Here is a 24295-nt window from a genome sequence, read left to right as displayed (position 1 = left end):
TTTATGTCTATGGAATGTTATCAATTAACTCAACCTATGTTTATGTTGTCTTCTCAATTTTAGTTTTTGCATTTCTCCTTGTACCTAAATTGGTTTAGTCGATTAAAATACGGACAGTAATACATTAACCTGACGTCATCATATTGAGCCGCCGTCTGCAGTGATTTGCGATTTTTCCTCCCTTTACACGTTATTACGACAAAAAAAAACCCATTTGCGGCCGAGTCGCTAGGATACTGCCGTCTGGTCACGCCTCTTTCCTAAATTAAACCATTTTGATTGGTCTTACTTCCCCTCGACATCTTGTCGTCAAGTGGTAGCGGCTGTCGCGCCATCATGTCAATAAAACTGAAATTGGACCAAAACACTTCTTTAAGTGGAGTATTTTGAGAAATATACGATGTGGCGCTACTTTGTTGCATTTGGAATGAAAATAGCAACTACATAATTCATCGAGCCAAGGAATAAAACCCCGCCAGGGACATGCTTGTAAGTTGTATTTCATTTTTAACGGCATTCGCTAGCTTGACGAGACTGTTTTGCTAGCCTGTATATAGCAAAGATTTTTTTTTTTTTAAATACAGTAACATTTTCAATCTTTAGTTAGCATTGGCTCTAGAGTTATCAGTGTTAAGGTTTCTCGCTGGGTGCATTTCGCCAGTGATAGACCGTTACAACTAAGACCGTTTTTCGACCGTTTTTCTTAACGTTGAACTGTTTATGTCATACGTCAGGGTTTTCCACTTATGCTTTTGTTACTGCTTGTATCAAATAGTTAAAAGATGACTTTATGTAGTGTTCATGACGTACCTTGACCACTTTTGCGTGTACGTAATACGGCTAACAAATCCGAGTTAATTTCCATGTTGACGTAAATATTTTACTATTTATTTGATTTGATTATAATTGTAATAAATATTCTAAAAATAATCTGTCATCAAATAGATAATGTTCACAAATGTACAGCATGCGTGTGAGCAAATATCCTTACATACCGCTGATTTATTATTATTATTTTTTAAAGTAACTTTCATGCACTCGCCTTGTCTGACCACTTCAAGATGGATGCAGAAATGGATTCTCAGAGGAGGTAAATAAAAAAGACACGTGATATTTGAGTGGAGGCACTGTGCTCATGTATTCATTTTATTTTGTGTTCCAGTGTGACCGGTGATAGCCAATCTGAAGGCGGATCAGCGGAGCTCTTCTGCAGAACACCAGAGCAAGATGGAGATGATTTTTCACGGGCTGACACGGCCTCTCAGACTTTAATGGACTGCGGGTCTTTAAGTGGGTTCAGCGATCCTTCGCTTGCAAGTTTTAGAAGTAGTCCGGCCCTTGCGCAGTGTTCTTCTAATGGCCAAAAATCAAAGAGGCTCAGTTCTCCTGGCCCTCACCCTGTGAAAACAACCTGTGTCGTACACTCCCCAAATCCTAAACCGGCCTGTTGCGCAAGTCCGAGGAAAGGCCCGTCCTCCAACGACGTGGAGATGCCAAGTCCCAACAGCCCTGTTGGTAAAACACTGCTCACCAACAACTGGGCAGGAGATGGCAGCGCTTGTGTCGAAGAGTGTGCAGAGGCTCGGGACCACAAATGCCAGAACTTTGTTTCAGAGCCCGACAAACACTCAGCCGCAGGAACCAGGAATATCCTGGCGAGTGATTGTAGCGACCAATCAGTTTTAAGCCAGGAATTGGTTATCAGCCAGAAAGGTGCTACTTGTGAAAGGTATTTATAACTTTTCTTCCCTTGCGGTTAGAATTGCAAGTAAGTGGAAAATTGCTACAAAGTTTCTGGTGGATTTCTGGTGCTCTTCTTTTGTCTTTGCAGTCTTCCATCCCCTGAGCGTGACTCCCCCAGAGCGTGGCTGGGGACCCCCATCAATGAGCTGAACAGGATGCCCCAGTGTGCTCCTCCACTGTCTCACCTGAAAGCCGTTCCCAACCACACTGTCACAGTAAGGGTGAGTACACCATGTGAGGAACATGATTAAACAGCTCTCCAACAACTGTCCTTGAAAATACATCTTGTTTGCTCATCAACGTTACAGACAGATCTCCTCAGAGAGGGAGAGGTGCCTGTCTCGTACCCCGGCAAGTTCAAAGACGCGTGGGATGACGTGTCAGTCAAGATGCCTTGCTCCGAGAAGAATCTCTTCCCACTGGAGACGGAGGTCCAAGATGCGCATGGACTTCAACCCAAACGTAAAGCTTAAGTTGGAGTCACTAAATTGATAACAACAAGAACAAATGTGTGTCGTAGGATGGAGGTGGGGTCCAGAGTCGGTGGGAGTTAATCCACTCGGCCTTGCAAGGAGGGTTTAAGAGTTCTCTGGATGTGAGGGTAAGTCAGACGCATTTGTGGAGCACGTGCATTGTAAATGTGAAATAATTATAATAACCCTTCCACCCTTGTTATTTAAAGTGTTGCAACATCCACAAGGTGGCAGTGTTTGCAAAAATATCACCCTCCGATTTATCTTCTGCTCCTTTTTGCCACAGCAGGTTATTCATTTATATCTTGCTTCCTTCCCATAGGATGCTATCTTGAGATACAACACAGCCCATGCCAAGAAATGGGACTTCACTGCTCTCAACCTCCTTTGCACCGAGGTGAGCTGCATGCTTGAAAAAGTCATGAAAATAACTTGGAAGTCAAACTGCAAAATTATTGACTTCCTATAATAAGTTTTTCTTTTTTAATGCATTTCAGTGTCCGTTCTAAGATTTTATAAACTCAAGCCCACTGCTAAATATATACTTTTTTAATTTCACATTTATATTTTAATATAGACATTTTTACCCCCCCGCTCCTTGGACTAATGTCTCAGTGCAAAGTGGAGCTTCAGCGATCGATGGGCTGCTCGTGAGCCGCTTTATTGCTTTATCCAATTTAATTAAAAGGGTCCATCCCATCTAAAATGATGCTAAGTAAGGCCTTCCTAAGTTGCCCTTCCACTGACTGTCCTCCATTCTAATGAAACTGAGGCTTTACTTTGCATGGTATTTAAAAAAAAAAAAAAAAAAAAGTACTGTGAAGGCTTTTTTGCAAAAGCTTACAACAGAAGAGGTATGTTTTTAAAATGGGGGTCCACTGTCTAATATACTGCGTTGCTCACTTAACAACAATTTATTCAATTTAACTAGTATTCATGAAGTACTGAATAATTGTCCTGAGTCCCCATAGCCAAGCTCCACTGATTGACACGTCCCCCTCCTGTGGCTGCTGGAAAGATGATTAAAAAAAAAAAAGATACAAATTGGGACGAGTCCGTAAATTGCCGTCGTGTTTCTCTCCTGCCAAATGAAACTGTCACAGTGTCACTTTCTGATGAACGTCTAAGGGCCCAAGCATGGAAGCGGTCCAGGGCGGAGTACAGCTGACGCCCCCCGAGGGAGTACACAAACATTTGTGCTTCGTCAAGCGTTTCCCACTTGTTTGTCAAACGCCCACGCTTATTTGTCGTTTCACTCACAAGTACACGGACTGGCTAACAGTTAGCCGGTGAATGGCCGGCTGCAAAGCCGAGCTCGCAGACAGACGACTCTTCCGACTCTTAGATCGCTCACCTTTTTAAAGGAGTCACATCTAAAATATGAGGATGGCGACCCCAAGTGGACATTACTAATATCGGCGCCTCAAATGCACGTTGTGTTGGTGAAATAATGCAGTTTATTTAGCCAGTCAGTCGATAGAATAATCGATTCAAAAATACTTGACAACTGTATAACTTAATAACAAATATTTCCACTCATGACTGCAATCCTTTGCTCTGGTTCCCCTAACCCAAGTGAGGCCGTTTTAGGTCAGCAGCTCTAACCGTGTGCGATATCATATTTCTACCCTCATACCGCCGCCACGTCCGCCATCTATTAGTCCCACCGGAGCGTTTTATGATGCCTGCCAGCTCATTACTTCTGACAGCGGTTAGTCAGACCTGCTCCCCTGACGTATAAACGTTCTGCGGACAAATTGCCCAGCAAAGACTTTAGCGTTGGAAACCAAGCCACCGTGCCGCTCCCGATCGCTCTCTTTCGGCGATTGGTCATTTGCATTTTGCTCCAGAAGGTCCATTTAATCAGCCGCTCTGCTTACCTTGATAGAATAAGGCAAGTGATTGATGACGCTGACATTTGAAGCCAATACGCTCATAAGTGATTGCGTTGTAAATCTGGCTGTATGACCGAGTAAGTGTGTTTATTTTAGAAGGAATTGCTGAGGCAAGCTGGAGGCTGAAGTATGTGGCCTCTCCTTTTCCAGATTGATGTCCTTTTTTTTTTTTTTTCTACACAGATAGAGGCCTTCCGTTTTTGTGACGCTTACCCCAAATTGTGTCGAATGACGTACGAGCTACTCGATTGTCACTCTTCCTGACGGACTTCCATCAAGCTTTATAATCCCTTTTTAAAGTAGATTTTTAAAGCTCGTCATAATTGCCATTTGAAGAAAAAGTAGCTGATCCGAACTTTGTTACCCAAAAATGTCAACATTCTTCCGGCTAATAGTAAAATGTCTTTTCATTCATTCCCTACTCTTTTTTTTTGCCCTCTAGTGTCTGGACCATTGCGAGGTTCAGCACCTTTACGAGGCCGTGCTGCCTTCCATGGTCACGTTGGCACTAAGTGCTCCGCGCCTCTGCACCATGGTATGTCTTCAAAGTTGCATTTCATATTTAACAACAGGGACCACTGGAATTTCAGGTGCATCCTTTCCGGTGGTTTGTTAATGAAGATTCCGTCGTATTGCCGTGGTAAGCCTTGAGCCAGATGTTCCGGCTCTTGTTATTAGAGCCGTTATTGATCGGCTAACCGCGGCAGCCTTGGGAGGCTCTTTAGCTCTAATCAGCCAAGATATATGAGCCCGCGTGTCTGACTGGGAGAACATGGGCGAGCGCAAGAAAACACGGAGCTTAATTACTTCTTCGCATTTACTTAATGGAGCCCTTCTTGTCTCTTCTGCTTTTTAGATTGCCGTACTAATTATCTGCCCCCCTTTAGCATTTAGCGTCCTTGTAATGGTAACCCCCCCATTCTGATCTGTCCGTCATCTCTATTGCCATGATCCTCACGGTCTTCCTCTTTATTTTTTTGGTCTCTCCCTCAGCCAATCCCCCTGCTGAAGTCACGGATGAACCATTCCCTCACCATGTCTCAAGAGCAGATCGCCTGCCTTCTGGCCAACGCCTTCTTCTGCACATTCCCGCGACGCAACTCCCGCAAGTCAGAGTACTGCAACTACCCGGAGATCAACTTCTACAGGTGGAAAAATCCGGCATTCCCCACGAGCAGAAAAATCCATAAGGGGGCACTAGTGCCTTAAAAACTCTCCCTACAGTTCCTTATTCATTATCACACCATAGTCAGTAATAATATTTGTTCAGTATTTGGTTGATTGGGACAGTCTGCCATTTTTTTTCTGCTTAGTTGTGAGTTGCCGCTTTTTTTTAGTATGATGCATAATAGAATTCATAAACAAGCACGAATGGCTCATTAGGTGATACGTGCTGGATAATCGCATTAAAATAGCGTCTGTCTTATTATATTTACTTATTACCTGGCAGATACAGTCCAGGTTTCGCATCCATTTTCCCCTCATCTCTTTGAGGATCCGTCCCCTTGTTAGTGAGAAGCTTAATAACATCCTGTCTGCTTGTGTTTTTACCTCATTATGATGGTGCATAACATCAAGTATCATTTTTCAATTTTTCTGTCAGGCAGTAGAAAAAGCCTTAAGAATCCCAATTAGTAGTGGTTCCAATGTATATTTGAGTCTTTCTCCTTCTGTGTAAGAAGGTTTTCTCCCTACCACATCAGATGTTAGCAGCAGGCTAAGTGAAGAGGGCTGTGTAATAATGTAAGCATTGATTCCTGCAGTCCTTCTATCGCTCGCTTGCAGATACCCGGGGCCCACCTTCACTATCAGCATTTCATCCTGCGGCACGATATAGAACCCGGTTTAGGAGACGGTGAGACGAGACAAGCAGCGAGGTCCAAAATGGGCCGTGGATCGTTATTGCCCCCCCCCCACTCCCCCTTATAATTGAGGGAGTGTCCGTCACTTTGCTTATTGGCTACAGTGGCGCTCCGTCTTGGACAGGCAGCGCGGCAAGCAATCTGCTGATTGCTTTTTTGGCAGAACTGTCGAGGTTTGTCCTCGTTAAGTGATGGATATGTTGGAGAAGGAGGACGGAAGGCTGAGATGTGGCTCTTCAGCTGCTGTTTTCCTTTGCTTGAGAAGGAAATGAAGTGGAAAACATCGGGATATGATTCATATCGACATTTTTTGTGTGTGTCTGTTAATACAATTAAAATAAATCTATTAAGTTGGTTATTTCGATAAGAAAAAAAAGTCATGGCTCGTCAGTAAATCTATTTTTTTCAGACCTGACAGATTGTGACAATTGTTTTGATTGAAGCAACACTTCATCTGTCTTGTCTTGCAGGTTATTTGAAGGCTCTTCACCACGAAAAATTGAGAAGTTGAAAACACTCTTCTGCTACTTCAGGAGAGTTTCGCAGACCAGTAAGCATCAGGAAACCATCCTGATTCAACACAAAATATAAAATTAACATTAGGATTGATTTTTTTTTTTTAGGACCAAAGGGCCTTGTGACATTCACAAGACAAACTGTGAACACGCTTCCAAACTGGGAGAAGTATTACTCTATTTTTTTTTAACCCTTAATTTAAATATAAACATCTTAAAACACACAAAAAGCATATCATGGCATTTTGACAAGTTTTAATTTTCAGCTCCTGAAAATATTTTTTTTTATATACACATACCCTACCAATAAATAATAGCAAACAAATTTTAATGTTTTTTTAGTAAAATTTACAAATCCTCATTGAAAAGTGTCTTTACCTTTTTCAAGCTGCCAGACTCAGCTGACTCTCTTACACATCACCTGCGAGGGGACAATTGAAGCCGATGGTTACGGGATGCTGCAGGTATAAAATCAACTTTATGTCAAATCTGTCCGGTTTCGCAACCATTTTGTCACTGTAGCTTTCTACCGTATTTTTTTTTTTTAAGCAGTTCGGCATTCTGTGTCTGTTGCAATGGATTCGCCCTTTTTTTTTCTTTTTCTTTGCTCTCATTGGTCTGGACATATCAAGTGTTATTTCCAACTATTGCCTGACAACTGAAATTATATACACGAGGAACTCAGGGAAGCAGGGAGAGGATAGCAAGGACCCTGGGGTGCAGCAAAAGTGTTGTTCACATTGAGGGGGGGTTGAGATGACGAGGGTGTGGCATCTTACTGGGGCGACCCGGCCCGGGTTCAGAAGTCCTTCGTGCTGTCATTCTGTCAAAGGAGGTGAGATTGAAGGATATGGAGGGTGAGGCTAGGGGTGAACAAGGTGAGGAGAAACGGTTCAAAACCAAACGCTCGCTGTCACACAAATTGACGTGGCTGTGGGCCAGTGAGCAGGACCCTCCCCCTCTGACAGACAGCAGCATTTGGATTCAAATGTCCTCTTATTCTTGCCTTACGTGACATAAAATAAAAAAAATAGTCAGTTGTAAAGAAAAAATAACAGCATGTGAATCCATTGGTTCATGAGTTTTGATACATCCATCGTGCATGATTTTGCTTCCTCATTTGATTATTCCCAAACAGGAAGCAAGCATGTGATCTTTATCTGTATTAAATGAGCACAGTGGGTGGCAGGAAATAAGGACATACTAATTGAGTCATTTATCTGCATAACTGGAAGTTTAATCTTACTGTTAGCCTCGACCGGTATCGAGTAGACAAGACTGTCTCCATTTTTTTTCTTTTTTTTTTTTTAGTTTCAAGAAAAGAAAAGCTCTTGGAGCCTCTCGTAGTGAAATGTCCTTTTTCTCCTCACAAGGTGGATTTTGCGAACCGATTCGTCGGCGGCGGCGTCACCGGAAACGGCCTGGTCCAAGAAGAGATCCGGTTCATCATTAACCCCGAACTCATCGTCTCCCGTCTCTTCACTGAAGCACTGGAGCAAAACGAATGCCTCATCATCACAGGTATCACTTTTATGTCGATAGATTACCGTAATTACTGTGGATTTTACGTCATTCTAATAAAAAAAAAGAATTGTTTCATATAACACTCTTCATATTTGTGTCGAGCGCCACCGAATAGTGCTTTAGCAGAGCAGACAAACGACGACACTTCAGTCCTGCGATGCCACCAAACACACACAAGCCCTTTCATTGTGCGCCGTCAATGTAAAAATCGACTTTAGTCTTATTAAGTAGCGCGGCCGGCGACACGGTGGCGCCGCCCTGTCTTCTCTGCGACATTCATCTCTTTTCCAAGTCACCTTCAGTTGTTAGTCACCGTCCTCCTCCGAGCCTCAGACCGTTCCTCCCTCCCCTCCCCTCCTCTTCCTCCTCCTCCTCCTCCTCCTCCCCTCCACTTAACTTTATTACATTTGGACAGAAAGGAATTTATAAGCGCACTAAGGTCAACGCTCCACTAATGGAATGGGCCAGTTACGCCATAGATTTGTTAAAACCTCGCACAATATTCTTTGCACGCACGATGCCCCTCTTTGCTAAGATTCTAATCCAGACGTTTGTTCACCTCGCCCCCGTGACGTACATTCCTTACTTAACGCGGGTTTTCCCGTACCTTCCCAACGTCGGTATTCTTCCGTGGGGGGCGTTGTCGGATCGGAAGGTAGAAGAACGCCGCGATGTAATCTGGTGATGGGAACCTTGATGGCAGGATGCCGGGCAGTTTCCGGCACAAACGACATCAAGGTGATTGGGAAGGACAGCGAGCGGCTCCCTTGTCTGTTGATACGGGCAAGGATTTGAGAAGATGAAATTGCTTGTTTTGTGGAAATTAATTCTCTAAGGAGACTCTATCCTGAAGAATGTTCCACAGAAATTGTATTTCAATTGTAGCGCACCATGACCCCCCCCCCCCCCCTATCACAAGCTAGTTTTTCATTAGAAAAGTGTTCACCGAGTACATTTTGATGCCATTTACTTGAAATAAAATCAATGGCCAGAAAGGAGAATGCGGCAATTGGAGTCAAGTTGCTCTTGAAACTCAACTTTTCCCAGTTGCGAGGAAGGTTAAATGTAAATTCAGGACTCGATAGTGGGCATATTTTCACTTTTCATATTTTTACACTTGACTGAATGAAATCTGTTGACTGTATGTCTGTGTAGTGGCTTCTTTTATTTGAACCGTTTTCTTCCCACTAAGTCTGGAAGCTTTTTATTTGAACCCCAAAGCAGATGACTTATTAAATCACAGGCTTCTATTGATGCCAATCCAATCCACTGAATTTGATTTGCGACACAAAGTGATGAAATAAATTTACGTCCACTTTGTGTGCTCTCACTGCGGATTACTTACTGATTTTATTATTATGCCTCAGCATTAGCGTTGCCTCTTGAAATGACACCATTTTGTGAAAGCCTGCACTGGACTCAAGGAGATATTAGTTAGACCTCTGTAAGCAGTATTCCATGTTTTGGACACTTTGGAAGAGGTTTGTTGGAAACGACTTCAATTCTATTTCCCTTTGTGTTTGTTTCTACGTAGGTGCTGAGCAGTACAGTCGATACTCTGGCTACGCTGAAACTTACAAGTGGGATCAGTGCTACAAAGATGAGACTCCCAGGTATTCGTTCACATCTTCGTTTCAAGTAAGGGTTTGAAACGAAAGCGTTACTTTTAATTCGAAGGGATGACTGGCAGAGACGATGCACAGAGATTGTGGCCATTGATGCGCTGAAATACAAGCACTTCCTGGAACAATTTTTGCCAGAAAAGATGACGAGAGAGCTCAACAAGGTGACAAACTGGTTTTTGATTATGCCTAAAACTGAGAACCCTCGTCGTAAGCAGTACGTTTAAGGAAATCTCTTTTCTGCTCAACGCGTCCTTCTGTATTTTAGGCTTACTGCGGATTCTTCCGAAATAACGCCAACAAAAAGCACTTGTCTGCAATCGCCACCGGCAACTGGGGTTGCGGCGCTTTCGGGGGAGACACGCGACTCAAAGGTACTCTGCTAGTCACAATTTTTGAAAAAGCTACAGAACACCCTCTCGACCCCTCCCCCCTCTCAATTAGTAGCCGGCTTTGTGTGTCACTCATCCGTTTCTTCCCACCCGTTATCGATCGGCTGACACACGTTTATGCTCGCCATTAAAACGCCGATCGAGCACCGGCAAGGGAGAGCATAAATCGCATCCTCTGTGGACTCGGCGCTACATCACTCTTCATAAGCGAGGGTCCCGGGGAAGACTTAACATTTGCACATTTTGTTCAATTGCTAATGGTTGAATGTGACGGCGTTTACCAATATAAATTCAGTTCACACTCAGGTGAGTAAATCAAGTAGCATCCTCAGGGATCAATTTAATAAGGATCAAGTTAAAGACTCGCTGGAGTTTTTGTGGATAACCCATGCCCATTAAATTTCGAATTATTTTAGCATTTTATGTCCACATACCCCGACATGAGCCATATTGTCGCTGTAAAGATTACGACCCTTTTCAAAGTGATGTTTTGAGTTGTGTGTTCATTAATCTGGAGTTAATACCCAACCATTAAATATTTAACACTCCTAATTTGCTAAAAGATGGAAATCCTCACTGCGAGCAAAAGGCATCCCCCGACTTGGATTATTGACCTATTACTAATGAAGCGCAATTCCTTACGTCACGCTATTCTCATTTGCTTTTCGTTAGCGCTGATTCAGCTGATGGCTGCGGCAGAGGCGGGCAGGGACATGGCGTACTTCACCTTTGGAGATGCTTCGCTCATGCGAGATGTTTACGACATGCACACTTTCTTGACTGAGAGACAAGTCACAGTGGGTAAGGTTGACAAGATTTCCTTTGAAACCTATTAATGGTGAAACCTCTAACGTTGAACAATGTAGGAGGAGAAAAATTGCGCCTCTTAAATATTTGAAACGTCATCTTTTGTTTTTTTCTGATACTGAACCAATTTTTTTTTAAAATGTCAGTGACCCGCACAATGAGGGAAGATAAATCATTCAGGTATCGAAACCAATAAATCGGCATCCCCGGGATTGTCCAACAAGGATTGTTTGACTTTAGAGGTTCCATGTCTCGTTAAATCCAGCGCCTGCCTTTTATGGAGCTCCTATCGTAGAGTACACAATAAATGGAACGAGGGACAATATTAGCCGCCATTGCGCTTGTGAAGATTGAGAGGCTTGTCCTTGCTGCCACTATTAGCGCGGCCAGTATGCGTTTAAAAAAAAAAAAAGCAGCCCATGTGCATGCTAAGTTATTACCCCTCATGGGCCATGTCTTTCCCTCGAGCCCATCCATTCAGCGCCAGGGTGGATTACAGGTGACCCCAGACTCTGTCTATCTCGCACTCCCCCGCTTTCCGTTTTTTTCCCCCTGCTGACATTTATTGAAGCCTTTGAAAGAAATTCCCCTCCAGCTATCCATTTTCCAAAGTGGAGCTGCAGAGACGCACTAGCACGAGCTCAAACTAGCTTTCATTTAGGTTTTCTTTTTTTCCTTCCCCATTCTCAACCTGTTCGTTCTCTTTGTCTCTGTCACCCAAACCTCTCCTTCCTCGTCTTGATCCACATTCCCCGCCCCCTTTCGTTCCTCTTCCCCCAATTTTCGTCCTTGCCGTTGCTTTCCAGGGAGGCTGTATGGCCTTTTGAATCAATACTCCAGTTTGGTTTGCAAGAACTGCCGCTCGACCAGACCCGACGTTAGCTTGTATGATTTCATCTACCGGTCTCTTCCCCCCGTGACCGCCGATGCCTTGGACTCTGCTAAGGACTCTGGGATCTCCCCTAATTCTCATTAAAGAAAAAAAAAAAAAAGAAAACATCCCGTCCTGCAGGTTCAGAAACCTCAGTCGTGTGCTTACAATCACTCTGACAAGTGCATTTCAGTAATTCAAATATTGTGGAAAACATTTATTTCAGTAGTTCAACTCAAAGTGAACCAAAGCTTGCCAGGAAAAGCAAAAATCTGATTTTTGAGATTTCTCAGTCGCGAACCGCAAGAAAAGAAACTTTTCACCAATATTCTCATTTACTGAGATGCACCTGTAGCCACGCTCCCTTTACGTTTGTGATTTCTCCAACACGCAAACTACCAGAACACAGTTTTGCCTTTCTTGCTGGTGGTGAGTGTATAACAACAGCCTTGTAGTTGTCACCTCATGTGGTGAGATGTTTCCACTTTCTAGCAATAGTAAATCCTTGTTGCTGTTCAGCCTTTTTAATCCCGTAAAAGTGGGTCGTGGAATGCCAAGTTTCCATTCACATAAGGTTGATGACAGACACCCAAATGTCGACAGAACTCCGCCAAGGCTAAACTTTTAAGTAGCTCTACTAGCCCTGATTTGGGGGTGGGAAGTGCAAAAACAAATTTGCCATGAATGCGACTTGGAAGAAGTATAACAATATTGAGAAATAATCTTACTGCATTTCCCATCCTTTCAATATTATAATTTAATATTTGATTTTTTCCAAGATCCTCTTCCCATGTATTTTTTTTCAACAAACACAGCCAAAATGTTAATCTATATAACAATAAACAATTTGTTTATTATACATAAATGTTTTAGTATATAAGAAGAAAACGGATACAGTAACAGTATGGCAACTAGAGCCTTGTTAAAGTACCTCACAGTGAAAAGGGGCCGTTTATTCCCGGCCGTATATTCTCCCAAATGCATGTTTGTGGACACATACTCGAAAGATTTGATGACGCGCCATTGTTATCAGTATTATCTTCTATTTTAGAAAAAGTGACCGCGAAAGAGGCTGTGAGTGACAGAGATGCTGCGCTGTATTCTATGCATGGGTATACAGTATGTCTTATCAAATATTCTAAACATATATGCTGCTCTTTTGTATCTTTGTTTGACATACGACAGACTATCATTCTTTAAAGGGGAAGTCAACCCTCAAATTTTCTTTGTCGAAATATGTTCTGTGCGGCTCAGCAAGTTGAAACGCGCTGTTCTGATGTTCTGTTCACGGTTTGTGGAATATAAATGAAACAAGGCAAAATACACCGGTTTTCATCCATTTCAAAAGGCGGCCATTTTACCACGTGCCGTCGCCTGAAAATGACATCACGGTTACCAGGTCTCAGGTCACAACCAATCATGGCTCACCAATTTTCTGAAGCTGAGCCATGATTGGTTAGGACACCTGGCAATTGTGATGTCATTTTCAGAAAGTAGCAAAATGGCCGCTCGCTGAGATGAATAAAAACAGGTGAAATTAGCTACCTAATGTAATATTATTTTGGGCTTGGCTTTCCCTTTCTTAAAAAAAAACATCCCTATATGTACAAACTGAGGATTAATGGAAGAATTGCTTGTCAAATATTTTGTTGTTTTTACACAGCATTTGAGAATACTGTAAATGATTTATGGACACTATTTAAAGATGCTTTGGTTACATCTCCGATAACGCCTGTAAATGTGTCGCATAATATTGTACTGTAGGTTTTTAAGTTGCCCTCTTTTTGTTATGGTTTCTTAATTAAAATATATCCTGTTCAAGTCGCTCCTCTACTCTGTAATTGAATTATTCCTAGGTCATTGAGAGGTAACAAACTTTTATTGCCAGCTCTTCAAAGCATGCTTCGCCATCACAGATCCGTCACTTGATTTCGCCAAATCATGCATTATTGAATGACGCCAAATGCGATTGATTTCCACGAGGCCGCGCGTGCCCATAGCTCCCACGGCAAATTAGATTGGGCCTTCATACATGCTTTATTAGATGAATTAGGCTTCCTAAGTACCGTCACGACTTGGAAATCCATAAACGGCACCGAGGCTTGGCTCCCCTAAGTGGATTACACATTATACGACTCCAAACAAGACTTTGGTCCAAAGTCACTTTGGGGATGTCAGACCTGGACGCTGTTGACTTTTGACAATATGCATCAGCTTGTTTTGCGCCGTACTGATTTTGCTGGTGTCCTCAAAATTAAAGATTAACTCCTTCTCTGAGCTTTGATCACCAGGATTCCTAACTACGGTCAACAAGCATTCACATGCACGATGAGATGTCAACCTGTTTTCTTTCCTGGCAGTTTTTTTTTTCTTTTTCATAATCTTGTGCTGTGATGGTAATTATCCTAAACAGGATGTGATTGAACACAGAGCCTGTAGTATGTTACCCAGCGGCGCAGGTCTTTGCAAGCTCGGAGACTATTAATAAAAAGGCCAGGAAAGAAATGGCCCTCGCTCCGTCTTTGTCAGGTGGCAGAGTCGCCACGACAAAATGGCATTTCTGTTCATAATTGCCTGACCCTTTCTTCAGCAGGTCATATAGGGAGCAATGGCAAAGATGCATGCAAATAATGAGTCTGCAGGTTGCAAATATAGGAGGTAATGTGGATTTTTAGAGCAGTAAGGATAAGTGAATTAATGTGAATTTTAAAAAAATACAAAGAATTGGACGCCTTATGTTTTTTTCTGAAGTTTTAGATTTTTGCTGTGTATTCATTTTAATATTAGTATTAAGGTACTTTGTACAGGTGCAATATTAGAATTAGTGGTGTAAGAATTCTGTGACACTGGTGTTTCTGTGGATTCTCATTTTCACCCTTTCTCACAGTTTTATTTATTTATTTTTTTATTCCCATAACCATCTTTTTTCACCGACCTTGCGGCCAGCAAGTATGAATGATGAAAGTCGAAATGAGGAGCAGCATTTCTAAATTGAGCTGGCCCAATTATTTGATTGTTTTTTTGGGGGGGCCCATCAATCTGAAACTACTTGCCCAAATGACTTCTTTTTTTCTTTTTTTTTTTAAAGAAAAGTTAACTTAGTTTCTATAATTGGATTCAGTCTTTTTCCACCAAAGATAATAATGGTCATTTTGATTGCAGCACAGATAAAACTTTGTCAGCTCGCTACGCAATGATGCAATGTTTTTTTTTCGGTCCCACTAAATTTGTATCACTTTATTGAGTGTCACCTATCCTGAAATTGGGAAGTCTGCAGCGGTGACATCGCAGCGGCCAAAGGTAAACGTTGACGCACATGAGTGATTTTTCGACTTGTTGTCCTTTGCACTTCTCTCCTCCTGTATACGTCACACACAGGCCACCGCGCAGATTATGGGGGATTGACATTGAAGGCAGCGGATTAGTGGTGCTGTCACATAGCCCACACGAGCATCATAACAAAGGCAAAGTTAAAAGCGCCGTTGCAAGAACAGGTGAGCATCGTATTTGACTATAATTTTCTCTTTTGCGCAAATAATTCTGTGACGCTTTTGCAGTAGCTTCCGTTTGAGTTCGTGCCGCACATTGTCTAATGTTTAAAAGCTGTAAACATTGCCACCGCCAGGATGTTCATTCTGCATCGCGTCTGGGTGAAAAGGAAAGCGCTGCTGATGTAGGTGAAAGGTCATTTGCGACTCCGATGAGTTGTGTTGACGTGATAGTAACCATTTAAAATGGATTTGACTTCTGGCTATTTTCAATGTAAACCAAAAATGTTTTTGTTGTTTTCATCATTTTGAAGAGCAAAAACAACCGTTTCTGACTGAAAAGTGGAGAAAACAAGCTTTTTGTGAAAACAAACATGCTCAGCAGGACAGTGACTCTGATGCTAATTTTTGTGTCACCTCGAATTAGAACAGAAACAAGATCGAGATTTGTAATACTTAAGAATACTTTATGGGCGTGTCAGGTTCAACTTGCACAACTTGTTTATTTGAGGTGCCTCACCTTTTACTCGAAGGCTGCACTGATTTCTTCTCCAAGTGAACAGTTTTTGTTTTCTCCGTCAGTCATGAGTCAGTTTCGGGCATTGCTGGGTGTCTTGAGGGCGAGCGGGGGAGGTCCTTTGTGGCGAGGCGGTGGCGTAACCCTGACCAGGTGTCGGCCTCACCCCAGGAGAGAGTGCTCCTCTGAGGCGACACCATCTCAAACGGTCATCAGTAGCTCCAGCTATGTTGAGGACATGTACTTCGCCTGGCTTGAGGATCATAAGACTGTCCATGAGGTAACTGTCTGCAACCAATCAAAACAGGCTTTGATTACTTGTAATTTAAAAGTCGTAGCACTTGTCAAGGTACAGAAATATAGGATTTGTCTTCCAGTCGTGGGACACCTTCTTCCGGAACATCCATAGCTCCAGTACACCTGGCGAGGAGGCTGAGAGACGACCCTCCGCCCTCCTCCAGGGCCGAGTCGCGCCCCATTCGCCAGACATGACACAGAAAGTGGTGGAGGACCACCTGGCTGTGCACACGCTCATCAGAGCCTACCAGGTCATTCACATTGTAGATAAATGTCCATATCAAGAAAACTGGCTTAACAAAACAGATGCTCGTGTTTCCTCTCTCCCGTTAATGAATCAAGTTCCTCTCGGTTTGATCCGTTCGGGATACTTGTTGCATTGTGGAAACGCTTGGCAGAACGATATGAATGAGAGCATCTCCAGCTGTTCATACTATGATGACAAATTCAGATTTTATTTTATATCGCTGTGCTGTTTCTAGATCCGCGGTCATCACGTGGCCCAGTTGGACCCTCTGGGCATCTTAGTTGCTGACCTGGACTCATTTGTTCCCTCTGACCTCATCACCTCAATTGATAAATTAGGTGAGCAGCCAAATGCGAACATCACGTAAGACTTGGTTGATCTCTCACTAGGGGGAAGAATCTTTTAGAGCAGCAAGAGGAGGTAATTGTTGTTTATCATAAGATATAATTAAACTTAAAACAAAGGTGTTGTGTATTTCGGCATTTTCGGGTGATGAATATCGCCTAGCTGAATGCTAACAATGCAAAGCAACTACACAGGCTAGCAAAAGTAGCCTCCCATCGCATTGTGTTGACGCAAGGCTGACATTGCTGGCTAATGAAACATAATGAGCTCTTTCACTTGTCAGTACATGAATCTATTTTCGGACCTTTTTTCTCTTTGCCTTGTTGTTAATGTGATTTGCACCTGTCTCCTCTTATGTGCCTTGCGAGCTTTGAGCTTGAGCAGCTCTCTCAGGTGGTCTGCTCAACTTCTGCGGCGACACCGATAGTGTAAAATATAGAAAGTCACCAGCCCAGAGAAAGAAAAAATAAAAGCACACAAACGGATTTGACGCAATAAAATTCAGTCGTTCTGAATTAAAATTGTGTTTTTTCATATTAGCTTTCTACGGTCTGCATGAGTCCGACTTGGACCGGAGCTTCCGCCTGCCTCACACCACCTTCATCGGCGGAGGAGAGACTACTCTTCCTCTTAGGGAGGTCATACAACGACTTGAGGTACCACCTTCAATAATGCAAAATTTTTGCTCCTTTTAAACAACCATTTTTATTGCTATGCAATGACAAGCTCTTTTAAAAGGTCACTTTAACCAGCAAAGAATGTTCTCCCCTCTTTTTTTCCTCTCCATTGTCTCATTTTAGGCATCTTACTGCGGTCACGTCGGGGTGGAATTCATGTTCATCAACAACGTGGCGCAATGCCAGTGGATCCGTCAGAAGTTCGAGACACCCGGAATCATGCGCTTCACCAGTGCCGAGAAGAGAACGCTGCTGGCTCGTCTGATCAGATCAACGCGGTCAGCAACTAAATGAAGATCTCCAGCCATTAATGAACGCACAGACGGCACAATTTCAGATCATAGATCATACCGGGAAACCATGCAGCCATTAGTTATATGAGGTCATTTTTGTCTGATGATTGATGAGCCCGCATTATTTTTTCACATTTGCTCAATTACTACATCTCAACCTTTAGATCAGCATTTGCCAACATTTTTAAGGTACCTGGAAAGCGAAAAATAAATGACTTCTAAATTTAGCCAGCCTGAGAAGAAAATTCTTCCTCTACATACTGTTCAAATCAGCCTGTACTGTTTTTTGACTTCATAGGTTTGAGGACTTCTTGGCCAGGAAATGGTCATCAGAAAAACGCTTTGGACTGGAAGGCTGCGAAGTCCTCATCCCGGCTCTGAAGACCATCATTGACAGCTCCAGCGCTGCCGGCATCGATAGCGTGATCATGGGGATGCCGCATCGGTATTGGGCCGCCTTTCTTCCTGCGGCTTATTGGGTTGCTATCATTGACTCGTTCTTTCCATGTGCGTCCAGGGGTCGACTTAACGTCTTGGCCAATGTGATCCACAAGGACTTGAACCAGATCTTCTGTCAGTTCGACCCCAAATTAGAGGCTGCGGACGAAGTGAGAACACCTGCGTTCGAGATAGCGGCCTCTCTCAACATGACCTGCTTATTATTCTGACCTAGGGTTCCGGTGATGTCAAATACCACCTCGGGATGTACCACGAGAGAATAAACCGGGAGACGGACAAGAACATCACGCTGTCCCTCATGGCCAACCCCTCCCACTTGGAGGCGGTGGATCCAGTCGTCCAGGGCAAGGCCAAAGCCGAGCAGTTCTACAGGGGGGACATGTTTGGCAAAAAGGTCAGCATTTTCCTCAGATGAATCTTTCTTGTTTGTAAACAAGACATTTTAATTTTCCAGGTGATGTCCATCTTGATGCACGGAGACGCTGCTTTCGCCGGCCAAGGTGTCGTATATGAAACGTTCCACCTCAGTGAACTCCCCTCCTATACCACCTATGGTACCATCCATGTGGTGGTCAACAATCAGGTAATAGGTTTGCATTGTATAGTTATCATGGAAACACAAGCTGAAATCAAACGAAATTCTTACATGTCTGGGGCAGATCGGCTTCACGACGGACCCCCGGATGGCCCGCTCCTCCCCTTACCCCACCGACGTGGCTCGAGTGGTCAACGCTCCCATCTTCCATGTCAACGCTGACAACCCCGAGGCGGTCATGTACGTGTGCCGCGTGGCTGCCGAATGGAGGAACGCCTTCAACAAGGACGTCGTCATTGACCTGGTCTGTCCCTGGCAGTACATCGGTGGATTTGTATTTATTTTTTGGAGGGGCTTTAGTCAAAATTTTAGTTGTGCGTTTTAAATACACTGATAATGTTTTTGGGGAACTCATTAATGGGAGAATTTTAGGATCAAGGTAGGACTTAATGCATTATTTGTCGAAGATTAAATAGGCCATTTTATTTGTTGTGTATTTTGACAGGTGTGTTACAGGCGCTTTGGCCATAATGAAATGGACGAGCCCATGTTCACCCAGCCGCTGATGTACAAGCAGATCCAGCGGCAGGAGCACGTGCTGAAGAAGTACTCCGACAAGCTCATAAGCGAGGGAGTGGTGACGCTACAGGAATTTGAGGTGTTACCTATTTGTTGAACGAAACCGATATGGATAATATATAGCAGCGGCATTGCCGCTGTTGCTTTCGATTTACTGTTGCAATTCGATCTGCAGCTTGTTTATCATCGCAATGTGGACCCTTGCAAATAGTCCATTCATAATACACAAAGCTATATACCGCCGCTAAAGACTCGATTTTTCATTCACTGTTCTTCTCGTTGCGCTTGCGAACAAGCGGTAGTTGTTGAACGAGTTCTTCAACGCGTCTTGCAGGAAGAAGTGGCCAAATACGACAAGATATGCGAGGACGCCTACAGCAGCGCAAAAGACGAGAAGATCTCGCATATCCGACACTGGCTGGACTCACCCTGGACAAGTACGAAACATTCTTCTCATCCTCGTCAGCTTGTATTTTTTGTTTGGTGCTAGATAACGACGACGAATGTTTCCCTCTCACCTGCTTGGAGACTTCTTCACAGCAGAAGGAGAACCTAAGAGCATGACTTGCCCCCCCACTGGACTGGACGAGGAGGTCCTGCAGCATATTGGGAAGACCGCCAGCTCCGTGCCTGTGAAGGATTTTGACATTCATCCCGGTGAGATGCATCGGCATCATTTTTATACTGTATAACACCAATACAGTATTTGTATGGGTCCGTTTATTCACTTTGGAATTCCCTTCCAAAAAATCCCAACATCAGCCAGACTTTTAGTGTCCACAACTGACACCACCACCTGTCATTTTACAGTTTCTGCTTGCTCAGCGAGTATTTTATTTTTCTCCCTCTCCGTGTGCACCCACAAGGTTTGTCTCGTATCCTGCGCAGTCGAGCAGACTTGGTGCGGAACGGTCAGCTGGACTGGGCCTTGGGAGAGTACATGGCCTTTGGGTCGCTTCTCAAAGATGGCATCCACGTGCGACTCAGCGGGCAGGACGTAGAAAGGGGAACGTTCAGGTATGAGTGTGCGCACAATATCACCCTAAAAAATCAATTACATTGGTATTATGAGATTTTTTTTTACTATTTATTAAAGTCTTGATGTGCTTTTAAATGGCACTCCATCATACAGTAAAAAGTGACAACATACATCTCATGAACAAAGCACCCTTGCAGAAGCGGCAAAAGTATTTCCCAATTTCAACTGAGCTCTTCCATCCTCCCTTTGCGCTCTGCTTTCTCGAGTCGTCCGTGTTCTGTACTTGACATCGTAGCGGCTTCCTCCCACCTCCACTTTGTTTTCTTCCTGCCGGTCGCTCCCGTCCTCTTCTCACAGGAGCCGAGCATATTGAGGCGTTCCGCATGAGCGTGTGTATCAGCGGCGCAACAAACTTGATGTGTTTGGGTGTGCGCCCTCTTTTTCCCCCACTAATGGGGCCCCCAAAGACAGATGACATACTGCGTGTGTGTGTATGTGTAAGATTGTGAGCATGCAGGCAAATCTGTGCAAAGTTTTTGCATGTAACTTTTGTTATAGCTTTTTGTGTATGTGTGTGGGTGTTTTTTTAAAACAAATTATTTCACTCTGTCATGATAATGATTACTTTGTTTTTATAAAGCACAATATTACAGAATGTCATTTTCCTTATTGAAAAAGATATTCTGATTTTTTTTTTTTGACGCCTTTCCTAGTCACCGTCATCATGTTCTCCATGACCAAAAACTGGACAAACGCACCTACGTCCCCATGAACCACCTGTGGACCGACCAGGCGCCCTACACCGTCTGCAACAGCTCCTTGTCCGAGTACGGCGTGCTCGGTAGGCGGGCGAGCTCAACCGTCAACCTGTCCCCTTCACGTGACCACCTTTTCCCTATCCAGGGTTCGAGCTGGGCTTCGCCATGGCCAGTCCCAACGCCTTGGTCCTGTGGGAGGCGCAGTTTGGAGACTTCCACAATACTGCCCAGTGCATCATCGACCAGTTCATCAGCTCGGGGCAGGCCAAATGGGTCCGTCAAAACGGCATTGTCCTGCTCCTCCCACACGGGATGGAAGGAATGGTGAGAGGGAACTTTCCATTGACTTTTTTCTTTTTTATTGGCACTTATGTTGAATAATCAAGCTATCATTTGTCTTCAGGGTCCAGAACATTCCTCAGCACGACCTGAGCGTTTCCTGCAAATGAGCAAAGATGACCCGGACCACTTTCCTGTAGGTCCACCAGGACAATTCAGATTTGAAAAACACTTAAATGACTTTTCTGCAGCTACGTCAACTCCCAAAAATTCCAAACTATGGTTTAGCCCGCCCCTGATATGTCAACAGAACCAGAAGTCTAATCTGTTTTGCTACTAAATGTCACATTCTCTCTCTCTTTTCTCACATGAAGGAGTTTGGTGGAGATTTTGAAGTGCAGCAGCTGTACGATTGCAACTGGATCGTGGTCAACTGCTCCACGCCTGCTAACTACTGTCATGTGCTCAGACGGCAGATTCTGCTGCCGTTCAGGAAGCCGGTAAATCACGACAGTCTGTCTTGGTTTTCCAAAACAAAAACAGTTTGATAATATGACTTGCCTTAATAATTAGACTTCTAACTGCAACTTTTCGGCTGTACGTGAATGATTATTTTCCCGTGCGCAGCTTTCACTGTTTTTCAGCTACGATGAATGTCTTAAGTGATCCCCCGTCGACTACGAATGTGACGCTCGCTCGAGCATGAGAAAACAAAAGTACCCCAAGCAATTTAGTGGAGATGTCAATAGGGAATATTATATGATTTGTTTGAGTGCAAAGTCTCCATTCCAGTTTTGGTTGACTGAACACACCGGCTTTGTCCCTGTGCTGATGTCACATTGTGGGGAGAAGAAAAAGAAAAAAAAAAAATCCACCAAACTTTCTTTACTTATTTCACAGCTGATTATATTCACCCCAAAATCTCTGCTGAGGCACCCTGATGCCAGGTCCAGTTTTAAAGACCTTGCCAAAGGTACGCTTTGACCCTTCCGCCATTACTTTTATGCAACGTAGAAAAAAATAAATAAAAATCATTTAACTTCGATAGGGACTAGATTTAAGAGGCTGATCCCAGACGAAGGCCCGTCGAGTCACAGTCCAGACCGAGTGAGGAGACTGATTTTCTGCACTGGTAAAGTTTACTACAAACTGACCAAAGAGAGAAAGCAACAAAACCTGGAGAAGGACGTTGCCATCATCAGACTGGAGCAGGTCTGCGATAACATGCTGGAATGGAACGGCAGAGTGAGTGATTCAGTTTCTCTTCTTCCAGATCTCGCCGTTTCCCTTCGACCTGGTCAAAGCGGAGGTGGAGAAACACAAAAGCGCCGAGCTGGTGTGGTGTCAGGAGGAGCACAAGAACACGGGTTACTACAACTACGTCAGGCCTCGCTTACTCACCGTGGTGGCCAACAAGAGGCCCATCTGGTGAGAACATGCCGGTTCTGTTCTCAGCTGAGGTTGGGAAAGTCATACACGTCGTTTCCTTTTCAGGTATGCCGGGCGGGAACCCGCCGCCGCGCCCGCAACGGGAAACAAATCGACCCACCTTAACGAGCTGAAAAAGTTCATGGACACGGCCTTCAACCTGAGCGGCTTCCGGGAGAGGAACGATTGAAAGCGGACGGGACGGGAGGTTCAGGTGGCCTTTCTCTTAATTAGGTGCTCGAAATGGACCTGACATGCTTCACTGGAGAAATACAGCCAATAGATTCAGTAAGATTTTTTACGATTACAATCTAGGACATTTTTTTCCCTCTTTGGGGTTTATAATCGTTTTGATTATAAGTTCCAAGAAATAACGAGCACAGTAGATTCGTGGAACTCTGACACAATCGGTTGCAGGAACTTGTGTTTGGATTTTCAAATCATTCATTTTCATCCATACAAGGACGTTCTGTCATGGTGTTAGCCTCATTCTTGTAATATTACATCTGTTGTTTCATACTGGGTCCATTTTGAGTTTATTCTCATAACAGCCCAGATCCTTTTCTTGTAACTTTGTCACTTTATATTTTTCTTTTTTAACAATTTTTTGTAATCAGTGATCCATGTAAACATTTAGCGACTTCATTCCGTGTTGCATTTTGAGTTGATTCTTGTAACAGAAAGACTTCATCCTGCTTAAAAGCGCCACTCTCGAGCAGATGTTTATATAGCAAGATGAGTGTCCGTACGTCTTATATTCTGTAATTATTTTTCTCCCGACAGGCATCGCTAGTCATGTGCATGTGTGCTTCTGCTTTTGCATTGCGAGCTGTTGGTGAAGGAAGGCCTCTTGATTGTCACAGCTCGCTTCATTAGCAGACATCAGCCAGCTGGCGTAGACTTTTGGGGGGTTTGTTTATAGGGGCTCATAAGGTGTAAAACACAACAAAGCCCGAGAGGCGTGAAGAGCAATACTGACACTCACACGTCTCATTCAGATCCTCACTTGTAAATAATCATACAATTACAAAAGAATGTATCCTTGAGTCATAGTATCTTCTCTCCATACAAAATAAGTGATAGAGTTCTGTAATATCAATTTTAACCTATTTTGGAAATAGATTTTATTGCAGCAATTCGCAAAAAAAAAAAAAATTAATAAAGTGCGCAGATACACAAAAACAGTATTGTTGCTCTTACAATTTGTTTCCAGTTATTGTGGCAGGATAAATACTAATATGAGCTACAAATACAATCTTACGTCCATTTATTAATATTCATACAGCACACAAAAAACAGCAGTCACAGAATTTTGTTTTCAATTCCCTATGTACCCTCAGCTTTATAAACAAAAATAAATAGATTTGCTTCACAAATGCAACACAGTTACACCACCTGCGCCACAACATAGACCTACTTTCAGTTAATCTAAACTATACTATTTGTTCCCAAATTGTCAAATGGCCGGGGTGTTTACGGGCATATGGGTTCACTGCATTGATGTTCTTATATATATATATATGATTATTATAGCACATACAAAATGAAGTTGCATCACGCTAGCTCAGTGCTTCTCAATTATTTTCTGTTACGCCCCCCCCTAGCAAGAAGAAAACTATTCGCGCCCCCCCCTCCCCACCGTGACTATCCTAACTTGTCTTGTAAGTCGTAAAATGTTGCACTGTCGCAAACGTGACAGAAGTAACAATG

The 24295-nt window shown here is 43.4% G+C and overlaps 2 protein-coding genes across 5 annotated transcripts; both read left to right on the top strand.

Moving 5' to 3' along the window:
• The first annotated feature begins 87 nt into the window (after nt 1-87).
• parga (poly (ADP-ribose) glycohydrolase a) lies at nt 88-13525 on the top strand. The gene is made up of 18 exons (XM_061285900.1): nt 88-489; nt 1025-1090; nt 1163-1729; nt 1832-1964; nt 2052-2174; nt 2264-2344; nt 2539-2613; nt 4554-4646; nt 5105-5259; nt 6444-6523; nt 6597-6657; nt 6877-6952; nt 7862-8009; nt 9547-9625; nt 9690-9798; nt 9903-10008; nt 10699-10827; nt 11640-13525. Exons 2-18 carry the CDS (start codon nt 1062-1064, stop codon nt 11807-11809), a joined length of 2214 nt encoding a protein of 737 aa, XP_061141884.1. The 5' UTR covers nt 88-489; nt 1025-1061; the 3' UTR covers nt 11810-13525.
• A 1510-nt stretch (nt 13526-15035) lies between these two features.
• On the top strand, nt 15036-23156 carry ogdhl (oxoglutarate dehydrogenase L). 4 transcript variants are annotated; one of them, XM_061285899.1, is made up of 23 exons: nt 15036-15198; nt 15775-15989; nt 16087-16257; nt 16489-16591; nt 17139-17254; nt 17399-17553; nt 17867-18013; nt 18086-18176; nt 18242-18421; nt 18482-18610; nt 18687-18866; nt 19068-19220; nt 19476-19578; nt 19670-19798; nt 20008-20158; nt 20834-20961; nt 21024-21202; nt 21282-21353; nt 21532-21657; nt 22058-22130; nt 22206-22369; nt 22431-22585; nt 22652-23156. In XM_061285899.1, exons 2-23 carry the CDS (start codon nt 15777-15779, stop codon nt 22773-22775), a joined length of 3042 nt encoding a protein of 1013 aa, XP_061141883.1. In that variant the 5' UTR covers nt 15036-15198; nt 15775-15776; the 3' UTR covers nt 22776-23156. The 4 variants fall into 4 exon arrangements, with proteins under 4 accessions (XP_061141883.1, XP_061141881.1, XP_061141880.1 ...); XM_061285897.1 differs by lacking the exon at nt 15036-15198 and having other exon boundaries at nt 15689-15989; nt 19685-19798; XM_061285896.1 differs by lacking the exon at nt 15036-15198 and having other exon boundaries at nt 15689-15989; nt 19682-19798.
• Nucleotides 23157-24295: the final 1139 nt, after the last annotated feature.

The sequence above is a fragment of the Syngnathus typhle genome, linkage group LG8, assembly GCF_033458585.1.
Source record: "Syngnathus typhle isolate RoL2023-S1 ecotype Sweden linkage group LG8, RoL_Styp_1.0, whole genome shotgun sequence".
Lineage (NCBI taxonomy): Eukaryota > Metazoa > Chordata > Actinopteri > Syngnathiformes > Syngnathidae > Syngnathus > Syngnathus typhle.
This window is presented reverse-complemented; position numbering and strand designations above follow the sequence as displayed.

What these genes read in the sequence shown, in the direction of transcription:
- ogdhl (XM_061285899.1), top strand. Translation starts at nt 15,777, where the DNA reads ATGAGTCAGTTTCGGGCATTGCTGGGTGTCTTGAGGGCGAGCGGGGGA. An exon ending in CACCTCAATTGATAAATTAG is followed by an intron (nt 16,592 to 17,138) that starts GTGAGCAGCCAA and finishes TTTTCATATTAG; the next exon opens with CTTTCTACGGTCTGCATGAG. An exon ending in GGATTTTGACATTCATCCCG is followed by an intron (nt 19,799 to 20,007) that starts GTGAGATGCATC and finishes TGCACCCACAAG; the next exon opens with GTTTGTCTCGTATCCTGCGC.
- parga (XM_061285900.1), top strand. Translation starts at nt 1,062, where the DNA reads ATGGATGCAGAAATGGATTCTCAGAGGAG. An exon ending in CTCCGCGCCTCTGCACCATG is followed by an intron (nt 4,647 to 5,104) that starts GTATGTCTTCAA and finishes TCTCTCCCTCAG; the next exon opens with CCAATCCCCCTGCTGAAGTC. An exon ending in CCGGAGATCAACTTCTACAG is followed by an intron (nt 5,260 to 6,443) that starts GTGGAAAAATCC and finishes CTTGTCTTGCAG; the next exon opens with GTTATTTGAAGGCTCTTCAC.